General features: G+C 36.7%; 1 protein-coding gene across 1 annotated transcript; it reads right to left on the bottom strand.

Annotated features, from left to right (window-relative positions):
* Positions 1 to 11,647: 11,647 nt before the first annotated feature.
* On the bottom strand, positions 11,648 to 13,318 carry LOC144888760 (uncharacterized). Its single transcript, XM_078767942.1, has 5 exons — positions 13,125 to 13,318; positions 12,483 to 12,665; positions 12,236 to 12,412; positions 11,956 to 12,149; positions 11,648 to 11,864 (listed from the first exon to the last, which is right to left on the bottom strand). The coding sequence occupies exons 1-5, from the start codon at positions 13,239 to 13,241 to the stop codon at positions 11,648 to 11,650; spliced, it is 888 nt and encodes a 295-aa protein (XP_078624068.1). The 5' UTR covers positions 13,242 to 13,318.
* Positions 13,319 to 13,948: the final 630 nt, after the last annotated feature.

A 13,948-nucleotide genomic window follows, 5' to 3' on the forward strand; every position in this document is an offset into this window, starting at 1 on the left:
ACAACTAACTCACGCTCCTTGTCACTCTCACTACTTTCACCTCCATTCTTGACAGCGCACTCACCCTTACTCTTGACAGCGCAGTCTTTCCCCATGCACCTGTCCGTCACACACCTTTCTCGCGCACACTCTCCCGTTACACCCTCTGTAACACTCACCACAGGTGGACACTCTTCCTTACTTCTGACAGCGCACTCTTTCCTCATGCACCTGTCCGTCACACACCTTCCTCGCGCACACTCTCCCGTTACACCCTCTGTAACACTCACCACAGGTGGACACTCTTCCTTACTTCTGACAGCACACTCTTTCCTCATGCACCTGTCCGTCACACACCTTCCTCGCGCACACTCTCCCGTTACACCCTCTGTAACACTCACCACAGGTGGACACTCTTCCTTACTTCTGACAGCGCACTCTTTCCTCATGCACCTGTCCGTCACACACCTTTCTCGCGCACACTCCTGCGCACACTCTCCCGTCACACCCTCTGTAACACTCACCACACCACGCTTCCATGTGCTCCCTCGCACACGCGCTACGACCGACTCACTCTCGCCAGCACACTCACTCCTTGGCACGCACTTTTTCCTCACACACCCCAGAGTCGGACTTTCTTGCACACCTCCTTTTTCGCACACCAGACCTGTCGCACACCTCACCAACGGCCTTTCACGAACACCCGGGTCCATCTCGACCCCCAAGCTTCTTAAATCCCCTGGCGCATCATACGCACGACCATATTGGTCACCACTTACACCGGGTCCTCTTCCTCTTCGCTTCTCCTCCATCACCTGCGAATCCCTCATCCGGTTAATGAGCACATCATCACGATCCAAACACAGACTTTGGACCAATTCTTTTATCTCCTCTTTTATTTCTTTCTTATCCCCTCTCCGTCGCTTCTTAATTTCGCTCATCCCTTCTTCCACTTCTTCTAATTTGTGCTTCACTTCTTTTATTCCCCGGTACGTCTCCTCAAGCTCGTCCTCCAAGGCTACCTTGACCGTTTCCATGTGCGTCCTCACCTGCCGGTCCTTCGTCTCCATAACCTCTATCACCTCGTCCAGCCTCGTTGTCAGTCCCTCACGTACCATCTGACATTCCCTCTTTGTCGCTATCAAGTCGTTTTTTATGTCGTTTTGTGTCGCTTTTAACCCTCCTAATACCGCAGTGTTCCTTTGAACCTGCTCCACTAACTCCGTTTGTCCCACCGTCAGCTGCTCCACCTCCTGCGTCAGGTCCTCTATGCCCCCTTGTAACTTTACAGTCCCCTTTCTCACCTCCTTCTCCATGTGCTCCTTACAGTGCCTCACCTCCTCGCGCACTCCTCCGACCTCCTCACTCACTCCTCTTCTGATCTCTTCTCCCATCTCTTGCATCTCCTGCCCAGATGCCACCCTCATCTGCTCCATTTCCTCCCTGTGAGCATCCAGTTTGGTTTCTACCCCTATTCTGACCCCCTCTATCTGCTGCTCCATTTGTTTAACTTCCCTTTCCGCTTGGTCCCTCATGTCCCTCAATTTGCCTTCCATACTGTTTTCTAACCCCTCTAACCCATTTTTCACTCCCTCTATCTGATTCTCCTGGGCAGCCATTCTATTTTCTACCCCCTCTAACCCCTTTTGCATCCCTTCCATTTGATTTTCTTGAGCGGCCATTCTGTTTTCTACCCCCATTAACCCATTCTTTACCTCTTTTATCCCGTTGTCTAACCCCTCAAAATTTTTGTCTAACTTCCCAAATTTCTTGTCTAACTCCTCACCGGTACCCCTCGCTTCGTCCCTCATTACCCCCATTTGGTTTCCCAACCGCTCACTATCAGCCCTCATTCCCACCATTTGTTCCATAAGGGCCCTCATTTGCAGGAGGAAAAGGTTCGAATCCACCAGGGGCGCTGCCGCGGGCGTGGACGCCGTGGCCACCTCGTGCGTGACAACGCTATTTTGCGACCCTGCCGCCCTCACTGCTTCGCTCTCCTCGCGTCCCTCAATTTGGTCCTGGACCGACCCTGCTTCACTCTCCCCTACCGGACCCCAGCCGTCTTGATCCGCCATAGCGCGACTTGCAAAATTCGAGTTTCGTAAAACAAAACAAATTTCGGCCGCTCCAAATTTTGACCAAATTTTTTTTTTTTCTTTTTTCCTCTATTCGTTTTTTTTTCAAAATTTGGTCGGGCCTCGAATCCCACTCCTGACACCAATTGTTACAGACACGACTTTGATGTTAAGGTGGGCCGAGCGGAATGGCCGTCGTGTCCGCACAAATTACCCGATTGTACTCGAACGTCGACGAAGCCGCGCTACGCTGGCTCAATAGGAAAGAGAAGACACCCGGCTGGGTTATAATGACACAATACGACACCAGGGGTTCAGTTCTCAAGACCTCCGGAGGAGGTTATATTAAGGCGGAAGGTTAGATTACAACTACAAGAGGTACATCATAGGAAGACAGGCACTTAGACACAACCTTATATTATTCCCGACAGACCACAGAGAAACAGGACAAAAACTGACTCACACGGGGATTGATGGCAAGGAAAGCGGGTATTCGATGGCCAGCACAAGGTGCACCTTGTGCTCAGGGACAGGATGGCGCGGCCCAAAAGATGCAGGAGGTCTCTCAGCGCTCGAGGTGGCGTCTTGTCGTCTCAAGCTGGGGGCGCATCTGACGTCACGTCCGGCAAGCGGCTGCGTATATCCGGCGGGGAGTGACACGCCCTCGGCTCGTTAGCTCCGCCCAGATGGAATCGGTCCGCCCTTCTTATTGGGTGCGGGGGGGGGGGGGTTACCAGGCTCCGCCCTTGACGAGGAGCTGACAGCCAGCCCCTTCGTGGTAACCCCGTGGGGCGCATGGATAATGGCGGCTAACCGAGCCGGAGGGAGGACGCACACTCCCCGCGCGCGCCGTTGTTGTAGTTGTTGTTGTTGTTGTTGTAGCTGTAGTTGTTGTTGTTGTTGTTGTTTGGGGAAGAAGATGGGAGGAGGTATGGGAAGGTCCTAAACTCACTACTGGTGCCATATAATCACATTCTGGTGCAACGAAGAGTCATAATTAATGGAAACGAGGCCTTAACTGACATAGATTAAGAATAACTAGGAAGATGTCCGAAAGTTGTCTACGTGTGGTGCGGTGGACCTGGGCACGACATTTAATGGGGGAATAAGGGGAAGGTCGGCTCTACTGATTGTTATTTACATGCAATGGGACTAGGGAATGGGGGACTGGGGAAAGTTGGGGAGTATTGGAGAAAATAGGGGAATATTTACAAGCGGATATGGAGGCCAAATTCCATATTCGCAACCTGAGTATCAACTACTCTCACAGGGTTTTAATGCGGGTCTTAAAAAGGAAGACATTATCGGTTTATTTAAACTTCAAAACAAACTAAATGATTATAATATTGATGATATAATACAATTATTTTGTGATACACAGAAATCAAAATCAAAACTAAAACCCATAACTTGTATTCTCAGTGATAATACGGATGATATACCTTCACCTCAAGATTTAGATAAATCAAAAAAGAACCTCGTTATCTTTGATGATTGTGTTAATGAGAGAAACCAAACAGTAATGGATAGCTACTATACAAGAGGGAGACATTCTTCTTGTAATTGTATTTATCTTAGTCAGTCATATTTTCAACTCCCTCGGCGCTCAATAAGAAACAATGCTAATACTTTTATTTTATTTAAGTTAAATTCAATAGATACAAATAATTTTTGGAGAGATAATTGTTCTACATTACGTAGTAAGAAGGAATTTGAAAATAATATGAAACACACGATGGGAAAATATAAATATATTGTTGTGAAACAAGATGAGATACTAAATGATATTTTTCAATAAATAAATACAGAAAATGAATACCGAAGAAAGAGTAAGAAAGTTTAAAGAACATCAAGAGTTGGTTTCAAAAGTTGTAAAGCAACAGGAAGACATAAAGAAGAAAAGGAGACAGAAACTAACTGGTGAAGAAGCCTTTGAAAGAAAACAAGAGAAATTTTTTAAACCACTTTTAAAAACTCAACAAACGATTTCACCTACAGTTCCCATGGTAGAATTTACTCCAAAAAAATTTCAAATGCTCAAAGATTTTAGTCAAATGACAGAGCAAGAACTTGGAGAATTAGAATATGATGATGAAGGATTATTTCGGCATCTTGAGAAGGTAAATAAACTTTCCAATTATATTGTAGAAGCTCTTCAAAACAATGAATATTTGAAGGGTTCAAAAACCAGAGCAGGTCTCATTCCAACAGAAGAACCAGCACAGTTCCATCTTGTGAAAGAAAAGTTATTGATATTTAATGATAAATTGGTGTTCTTAAGTTCTGACCAACCAAATGTTGAATTAACCCCAAGATTAATGTTTCTTCTAACAAAAGATGGACATTCTAATTCACCTTATTTTGATGAACCGCTTGATATGGAAAGAGAGGAAGATAGAGAGTATATTGAGTTGCTAAACGCACTTGATTATGGAGTTTCTGTTGCTGGTAAAAGTAAGAAGAATGAGAAGGAGAAACATATTATTGATGCTTTAAGTAAGCTTGGTTCGGGTGTTAGTTTTCTTCCAAATGACCCATCACAATTAGTTAATAGGTTATTATTGTTGTTAGGTAGTAAGAAGGCTGGAAACAACAATTGTTTTAATGAAGCATCCGCCATTTTAGATCAGTTGATGAATATGAAAATAATTAATAAATGTCAATACAAAGATATTTTATTAGATATTAAATAAGATGAGAAGCACAATTCTTAGTTTTAATTTCACAACGAGTGATTACACAGCTTCATTCCCTTACCCACTACAACTTGACCCCAAAAAAGAATATGAGGCTTCTTTGTTGTCAATGGAGACTTACAATACCCTTTTTAATATCACAGAGAAAAACAACAAGTTTAGTTATAATCCAGGAAGTGGATATAAAACTATAACCGTTTCACCCGGTGCTTACGAGATTTCTCAAATATCTTCAGAAGTCTCTCGCCTTATGAAAGAAAAAGGTGATGAACCAAAAAATATTGTAATAGATATTCAAAAACACACTTCAAAATCAACTATTAAACTTAAAAATAATTATAAAGTTGATTTCACGATTGAAAATTCGTTCAGAGAGCTATTGGGGTTCTCTTCTAAAAAGATTGAAACTAACGGGACGTTTTACAGTGATAATGTCATTCAAATATCCTCCGGTATAAATTCAGTATTAATTCATTGTGATTTGATTGATGGTGCTTATAACGATGGAATAAGAACAAATACAATATTTTCATTCAGCGCATACTCAACCCCGATTGGTTATAAATTTAATATGGAACCAAAAAATCTTGTCTATTTACCTGTGTCAGGAAAAACCATATACAGAGTAAATTTTAGGATAACCGACCAAGATAATCGTATGATATCCTTTAATGATGAAATTATATCCATCAGAATTCACCTACGTGAAGTTTTTCAATAAATAAATAATGGTTATTGTGAGAAAACACGAGTTGGGAAAATATAAAATAATTACAGGGGATGGGATGTTCCTTTCACCATACTATAAGGGTGAAGGTATGTTTCTTGGGAGAGGATACTATAAACCAAAGAGACAACGGGGTGTGGGACATCAATTTAGAAATAAAGGAGATGGGATAATTGATACTCTAATGGGTATTGGTTCAACCATCCTTAAACATAAAGACCTAATTGGTTCAACTGCTTCAGCCGTGGGCTCAGTTGCGGGTGCTATAAAGAGTATAAAAGATGCTCAAAAGGAGTCTCATAAATTACAAGCAATCAAAGAAATTAAAAAAGGTAAAACTCAACTATCTTCACAAGAACGACAAAAAATCATTAAAATACTTGGGTCAGGGTTTCAACGATTTTAATGCTATATAAATACAAGTATGGAAGCGATTGATAGTATCTATGATTTGGATGATACGATTATCATTTCAAACTCTACTAAAAAGGAAGACTATTTTAAGGTAAATGCTATAACAGGAACAGACTGGAATTCAAACGGAACAAAAAGTTTTGAAATAAATAATCAACAAACTTACTTGAATATAGCTGATAGTTTCTTGCTGTGTAAATTTAAATTCACTAAGGCTGCGAATAATACTAATGCTACACTCGTAAATGATTTCTTCTGGAAAATGTTTGATAGTGTCCGCCTGTATATTGGAACACAAGAGGTTGAAGCGGTTGATTATGTCTCTGCTATATCTGAAATGATGAAATTTACACTATATTCGTTTAGTGATAGAATGGGTAAGGGAGCTGTTGAAGGTTTTATTCCTGATATGTCAACGGGAACAAATGCTGACCCTGGTTATAGTCAAAGGAAGTCAATGTATAATGATGATACAAAAGCAGAGAATAGTTTTACGGTAGCAGTACCTCTGAAAGGTATATTTGGATTTTGTGATTATGATAAAGTTTTGTATGGCCTTAAAATTAGATTTCAACTACAAAGGAATGATAATGTAAATAGGTTGCTTTTTGGGGATGAAAATGCTTTTGGAGAAAATAATAAATTTGTTATTAATGATTTGTGTTGGTATATCAGTGAATATACTCCTAATCTTAAAACGGAAGAGATGTTAAATAGAAGACTTAACTCAAAGAAACCGCTAAATGTATCATACCTTAAAAGAAGATGTCAACACGTTAAACTGGAACACACTACCTACACTTGGAATTTGGGTGTTCTTGAAGGAAAGCCACGATACCTCTGGCTCATTTTAAAAAAACCAGATGGAGAGGAGGGTACTAATAAGAATAATGCGCTGAGTGATAATGCTAAGGTGAAACAACTTCGGGTTTCTCTTGATGGAACATTTTATCCGCGAGATAGATTGGAAATTGATTGGGAAAAAAATGATTATGCGGAAGCCTACAAGTCCTACCAAAAGGTGTGTGAAAGTAATGGTAATAATGAACCTATTTTGGATATGGTTGCGTTTCAAAAACTTTATACAATCTACGCAATTGACCTGAGTTCTCAAAAGGAAACTATAAAGTCTAATAGAGTGGATACTTCTCTATACATTGAAAGAGGAGAGAATGAAGAAGTTGATGCTTATTGTTTGCTTTTGGAGGAAACAGAATTACAGATTAATACAGATAATGGTGTTATGATTAATATCACATAGGTTTTTTCTCATAAATAAATGGTAGGGGTATATGTTAATCAAATCAATCTTGATAAATTAACATCTTGTATTCAAAATCAAAAGCCTTGTATTATTAATGTTAATACATTTCAAAGAAAAGGAGCAGTAAGAATTGATGTTTTACTCACAAGAGAGCAGGTGAAAACACTAAATGATGCTGGATCACTTAAAATTAAAATGACAAAACCTATGTTAAAGAAATATTCAATAGACGAGTCAAGAGGAGGATTTCTCCCATTTCTAATTCCTTTATTTGCTGGTTTAAGTGCGGCGGGAGCATTGACTGGTGGTATTTCAGCAGCGATAAAAACTGCTAACGAAAGGAAGGCACAACTAAAAGCTCAAAAAGAATTGGAAAGACATAACAAGGAGTTGGAGAAACAAATTAGTGGAAGTGGTGTAATTGTAGATTTTGCTCAAAAACTTGAAAGTCTACCTGATAAAGCTAGATTGTTAGTTGGAGATATGCTTTCCTCTATCGCTCAAGCGGGTGTTAAACTAACTAAACGGGGTAATGGATTGTATCTTTCTCATAAATAAATGGATAAATAGTTTAAACAATTTGGAAAGAATACAACGTCAAATATAGAACTAGCTAAGTATTGTAAAACACTAAAAATTGATAATGTGGTTATTTGTATGAGAGATGAATTAATACATATAAATAAGAATACAAAGAATATTATTATGAATTTAGACACACAGAATGGTTCTCATTGGGTTTGCATTCATAATAGTCAGGATAAATATTATTTTGATAGTTATGGTATGCCACCACCTGTTGAAGTAATACAATTCTTACAGAATGGTGTTTATCAAACATTTCAAGTTCAAGAAATTAATTCTAAATGTTGTGGTCAATTTATGTTTATATGTATTATTTCAACTCAACAATAATGAAAATTTTTATGATATCATTTTTAATCTAATATAAATGACTTATGTTGGGAAAGATGGTTCTATCTTTGGAAAATCCTCTCAGGATATTGATTTATCAAATTATTATACAAAGGCACAGGCTGAACGACAAAAATATAGTGTAAGTAAAAATATTAATATGAAGAATACTTATAAATTAATCAATTATCCAAACCCTACAGATGCGAATGACTTAATTAGATTAAGTGATTTATCACAATATATATTTTTAAAGAAAACAGCACGTTTTGTTAAACAAGTAAAATTTACAACCACAACACCTGGTTATACTGACCATACACCTTTCCTCATTGAATTTAACTACCTGCTTACAATTGAATTTTATAAAGAAGGACATTTAGTTAATATGCGAATTAATAAATGGGGGTATGATATGCCTGATTTAGGGTATAATTGGTCTTTTTCAATAAACATAGAAGACCTACATGATTTAAATCAGTCTCGTAAAGAAGAATATTATCCACTTGGTGAAGATAAGGATTTATGTGGAAGTACAATTAGTAAACAACAAATACGTGATTTTAAGAAAAGAAAAATATATGATAGTATAGCGATGGTTCGCATGACAAAGAAGGAAGGTAATGAGATAAGGATAGAAAGCCGAGGAATACAAACCGATTTGGTAGTGGGAAGATGGGGTGGTATTACCTGTCATAATATTAATCTCACATATATTTCTGATACATAAATGGCAGGAAGAAGACTACAAGAGAATTATAATTTTTGTATTCAAGGATACCTACAAGAAAAGGGTGCTCGGTATTACATACCTTATGATTTGGAGCATATACATGGGAATTTTGTCATTAAAAACTGGCCTTATACTGATATTGTTAAACCCACAAATAGAGACTTGTTTAAAATATTAAATAAAAATGAACTTCTCAAAGTTATGAAATATAAAACTCTTTTAGAAATCGTCAACAAATCTTATTGGTATCCTATTATGAGAAAAATAATTATAGATACAAGAATATCTCAAAATCCAGATGAGTATATGTATAATATTCTTTGGGGTTCAAACTCAAGGGTAGCAAGGGATGAGGAAGGAGTTGAAGAAGAGAAGGAGGAAAGAGAGAAAAAGGAGAAGGAGGAAAGGGAGAAAAAGGAGACGGAGGAAAGGGAGAAAAAGGAGAAGGAGGAGAGGGAGAAAAAGGAGAAGGATGAAAGGGAGAAAAAGGAGGAGGAGAAGGAGAAGGAGGAGAGGGAGGAAAGAGAGAGGGTGGAAAAATATAAAAATATGACCATTCCTGAGATTAATGAAAGATTGAAGGTATTACGGCAAATAAATAAATCTCAACGCACTGAAGAGGAAAATAAAGAATTAATGACTCTTACGAACATATTGGTTTTTAAATTTGCTATAATGAATTCAGAGCGCAGATATACAACATATAGTTGATGATGTTGGTGTTATTGACTTTAGTTAGTTTTATTTGTAAATAAATGGAGGAGAGAGTGAAGCCATTTCTAAGGATTCTTTATGTTTTAAAAATCAAGATAGAAATGTATATGTTGAAAACCAAAAAGGTTTTGGCACTATGTAGGACTTTTTCTCATAAATAAATATGAGTTATTGTCTCAAATGTAAAAAGAAAACTAAATCTAAAAATATCTCTTATGTTAAAGCTAAAAATAATAGAGTTTATCAAAAAGGAATATGTCAAGTGTGTGGCTCTAAAAAGTGTCAATTCATCTCTCCTAAAAGTGGAGGAGACATACAAAAGTTTTTGTCAGGTAGCAAATTTACAACAACTGGAATTCCAGGGGAATTACACCTTCCAGGGTATTCTTTCTGTGGCCCAGGAACAAACTTGGATAAAAGATTAGATGAGGCTGACAATCCTAAACCTTGGTCTAAACCTACAAATAGGGTTGATGAAGTGTGTATGAAGCATGATATTGCTTATGGGAAAACCACTACGTTGACTGAAAAACATAAAGCCGACAGAGAAATGTTGTATAATTTGTCTTTGATACAAAATCCAACGTTGAGAGAGAAAGTTGATAGGTTTATTGTGAGAAATTTGATAAATGCTAAATTGAAACTTGGCCTTGGTTATTCACCCTCAAAAAACTATTAGGCTCTCATGATGTCATCAAGACTGAGGAGCTTTTGGCTGATGAATTACATAAACCTATAATCACAAAGTTTAAAAGAAGGAAAGTTTATTCTAAATACACCGACCACATATGGTCCGCTGATTTAATTGAACTAAAAAATGATAAGGGATACAAGTATGCTTTAACCGTTATTGATTTGAGGAGTAGATTTGCTTGGGTTGTTCCTTTGAAAAACAAGAGAGGTTATACTCTGATGTTAGCCTTCCAACAGATATTTAATAAAAGTAAAAGAAAACCAAAGAAACTGTGGACCGATGAGGGAACAGAGTTCTATAACAAAATATTTATGAAATTTCTTAAGGGGGAGGGTATTAAATTATACAGCACCTTTAATGAAGGAAAAGCAGTTGTTATTGAGCGTTTTAATCGTACTTTGAAAGAGAGGCTATATAAAAAATTCACACAACTCGGTTCTCAAAAATGGGTGTATTTAATTCAGGGTATTGTAGATAATTACAATAATACCGTTCATTCATCAACAAAATCAAAACCATCAGAATCATTTACAAAATTAGAATATGAAAAGGAGATTAATTTGAGAAAACCGAAGTTCAAAGTTGGTGATATTGTAAGAATATACAGATGGAAAAGCCATTTTGAGAAAGGTTATACAAAAAAATGGACTAATGAATTATTTAAAATCGTTGATGTAATGGATACAGTCCCTTGGACCTACAAATTATATGATTTAAATGGAGAAGAAATCTTAGGGTCATTTTATTCACAGGAATTACAAAAAACAAAGCTGATAACCCTTGAAAATAATAAATAAATAAAAAAATGTAATGGGGATACGTTTTTAAATCTGTGAACCCCAAACACAGAATCCCACAACTTTTTAGTTGGGGCTTAACTTTTGTGTGTATAACGGGGATACGTTTTTAAATCTGTGAACCCCAAACACAGAATCCCACAACTTTTTAGTTGGGGCTTAACTTTTGTGTGTATCATGGGGATACGTTTTTAAATCTGTGAACCCCAAACACAGAATCCCACAACTTTTTAGTTGGGGCTTAACTTTTGTGTGTGTGTGAGTGGGTCATAATAATGTACAAACCCTAACCCAACCCTCACATTAAAACACCATATTTGTTAGTCAAAACAACTGAATCCATTACATCAACCATTAAAAAAAGTTCTTAACTCCATCTCTTTGTATGACCTTCCAATTCTATTTATCTTTTCCCAACTTTTTTAAAACAATTCAATGATAATATAAGATAAATGAGTCTGTGAGGTTTGACATTCATTCAAAAATTCACCTCACATCCAGAACGCTAACCCAACCCAATCCCTAACCCATCCCCATCCCTTACCCAACCCATCCCTAACCCTCACATTCAAAATCCCAACCCTAACCCAACCCATCCCTAACCCATTAACCCAACCCCATCCCTAACCCTCACATTCAAAATCCCAACCCTAACCCTAGCATAATCCTTTTTTCCTTTTCTTTTTTTAATACGTATTTCAATATTTTTTTTAAATGTTTTTTAATACGTATTTCAATATATATATTTTTCCTCTTCCTCCAATTCTGTCTTTCAAGGCTTTCAAGTTGGAAAAAGTAGAAATGGGAAGAAAGTATTTTCCAGCATCTTCTTCCCCGAACTTTCTTGATATTGCTGAAATACATGTAAAAAAGAAATATATTACTTATCTAATATTGAATGAAATAACATATACTTTAATTGATTATTAATCAACTGAACTTACCTTAAATCAAACGTCATTAAAGAAAGAACATTGTTCATTGCTTTAGAATCCAAAGAGCCTCCAAGGTAAAACTCTTTCGTTGGATTATCAAGGTAAAACTCGTTCTCTTGGTCATGGTCTTTAAACAAATCGATCATTTCACCCCAGGTTGTGGCAAAAGTGGTATTTTCATTTTGAATCTCAGATACAATTTCCTGTGAGAGAAAATAACAACGTATTAATTAATTATTTTTTACATTTAATACACAATTATTATATGTATATTAAAATAAAATATTACCTTCATTGATGAGAAATTTGAATCGAGTTTATCAAGGTGAAGGTTTAGCTCCACACAGCTAGAGTCTCCAAAACGAAACCAGTTTTCAAAGTCTCCAAGGTAAAACTCTTTTCCTAATTTTATGAAATTTAGTGAGTCTCCAAGGTAGGCTCCACAGTTAGAACCATCTAGGCAGACCTCATAATTTGTTTTTCCCAAATTTAGTGAGTCTCCAAGGTAGGCTCCAGTTAGAACCATCTAGGCAGACCTCATAATTTGTTTTTCCCAAATTTAGTGAGTCTCCACGGTATAACTCTTTGGCTGGGTCATCAAGGTAGAACTCGTTCTGTGGGTCTTGGTTGTTCAAAAGGTCTTCAAACAAATCAATCATCATTTCACCCCAGGTTGTGGCAAAAGTGGTATTTTCATTTTGTATCTCAGATACAATTTCCTGTGAGAGAAAATAACAACGTATTAATTTAATACAATATTATTATTTATATAAATCAAGCTCTATGAATATTAAAAGAAACATTGCTGACTCTTGCACGAGTCTTATCTAAAAAAAAAAAAAAAAAAAAAAAAAAAAAAAAAATCCCAAAAAAAAAAAAAAAAAATACAAAAAAAAAATACAAAAAAAAAATACAAAAAAAATACAAAAAAAAAAAAAAAAATACAAAAAAAAAATATACAAAAAAAAAAAAAATTCCAAAAAAAAAATACAAAAAATACAAAAATATATATATATATACAAAAAAAAAAAATACAAAAAAAAAATCCAAAAAAAAAAAAAATATATACAAAAAAAAATATCCAAAAAAAAAAAAAAAAATACAAAAAAAAAAAAAAAAATACAAAAAAAAAAATACAAAAAAAATAAATAAATAAATAAATAAATAAATAAACTTACCTCCATTGATAAGAGGTTCGAGTCCAGTTCATCAATCTGAAGGTTGAGCTCCACACAGGTAGTAGGACTCCAAGGAATGTCAAAGTTATCCAACTCCTTTTCAGCATAGTAGTCCATTCTCAAGTGAAGCAGAAAGTGTGTTTGAAAAGGCCTGTGTGGTTAGTGCCTTTTATAAGAAAGACTGGGTGTGTCATTTCCTGTGGAAATTCCCTTGGGCAAGTGTGGGCAAGTCTGGGCAAGTCTGGGCATGTCTTAACTGGAAATGATGTAATGTCTCAACAGAAAATTATGTAATGTTTCAACAGAAAATGATGTAATGTTTCAACAGAAAATGATGTAATGTTTCAACAGAAAATGATGTAATGTTTCAACAGAAAATGATGTAATGTTTCAACAGAAAATGATGTAATGTCTTAACTAAAAATAATGTAATGCTGGAGAGTTTATAAAGTGGGTGGGCTTTAGTAAAACGTGGGCGGGGCCTACCAAAACGGGGCGGGGATTAACAAAAAGTGGGCGGAGCTTAACAAAAAGTGGGCGGAGCTTAGCAAAAAGTGGCGCGGAGCTTAACAAAAAGTGTGTGGCACAGGACCCGAACATAATCAATCATCAATGAACAACAATGATCATTGATAGTAAGAGAAAAAGGCCCATAAGACCAAGGGGGTCAGGAATAGAGGTGTTAAGGGGAAATGAAGAAAAGTGATGGTGAGAGGGAAATTTACATGGAAGTGAGAATGATCATAGGTTCATAAGGCTAGAAGGATTATAGGTTCATAAAGGAAGAAAATCATAGGTTCATAAGGCGAGAAGGATCATAGGTT

This window comes from Myxine glutinosa, chromosome 14 (assembly GCF_964187855.1).
Source record: "Myxine glutinosa chromosome 14, kmMyxGlut1.1, whole genome shotgun sequence".
Classification (NCBI taxonomy): Eukaryota; Metazoa; Chordata; class Myxini; order Myxiniformes; family Myxinidae; genus Myxine; species Myxine glutinosa.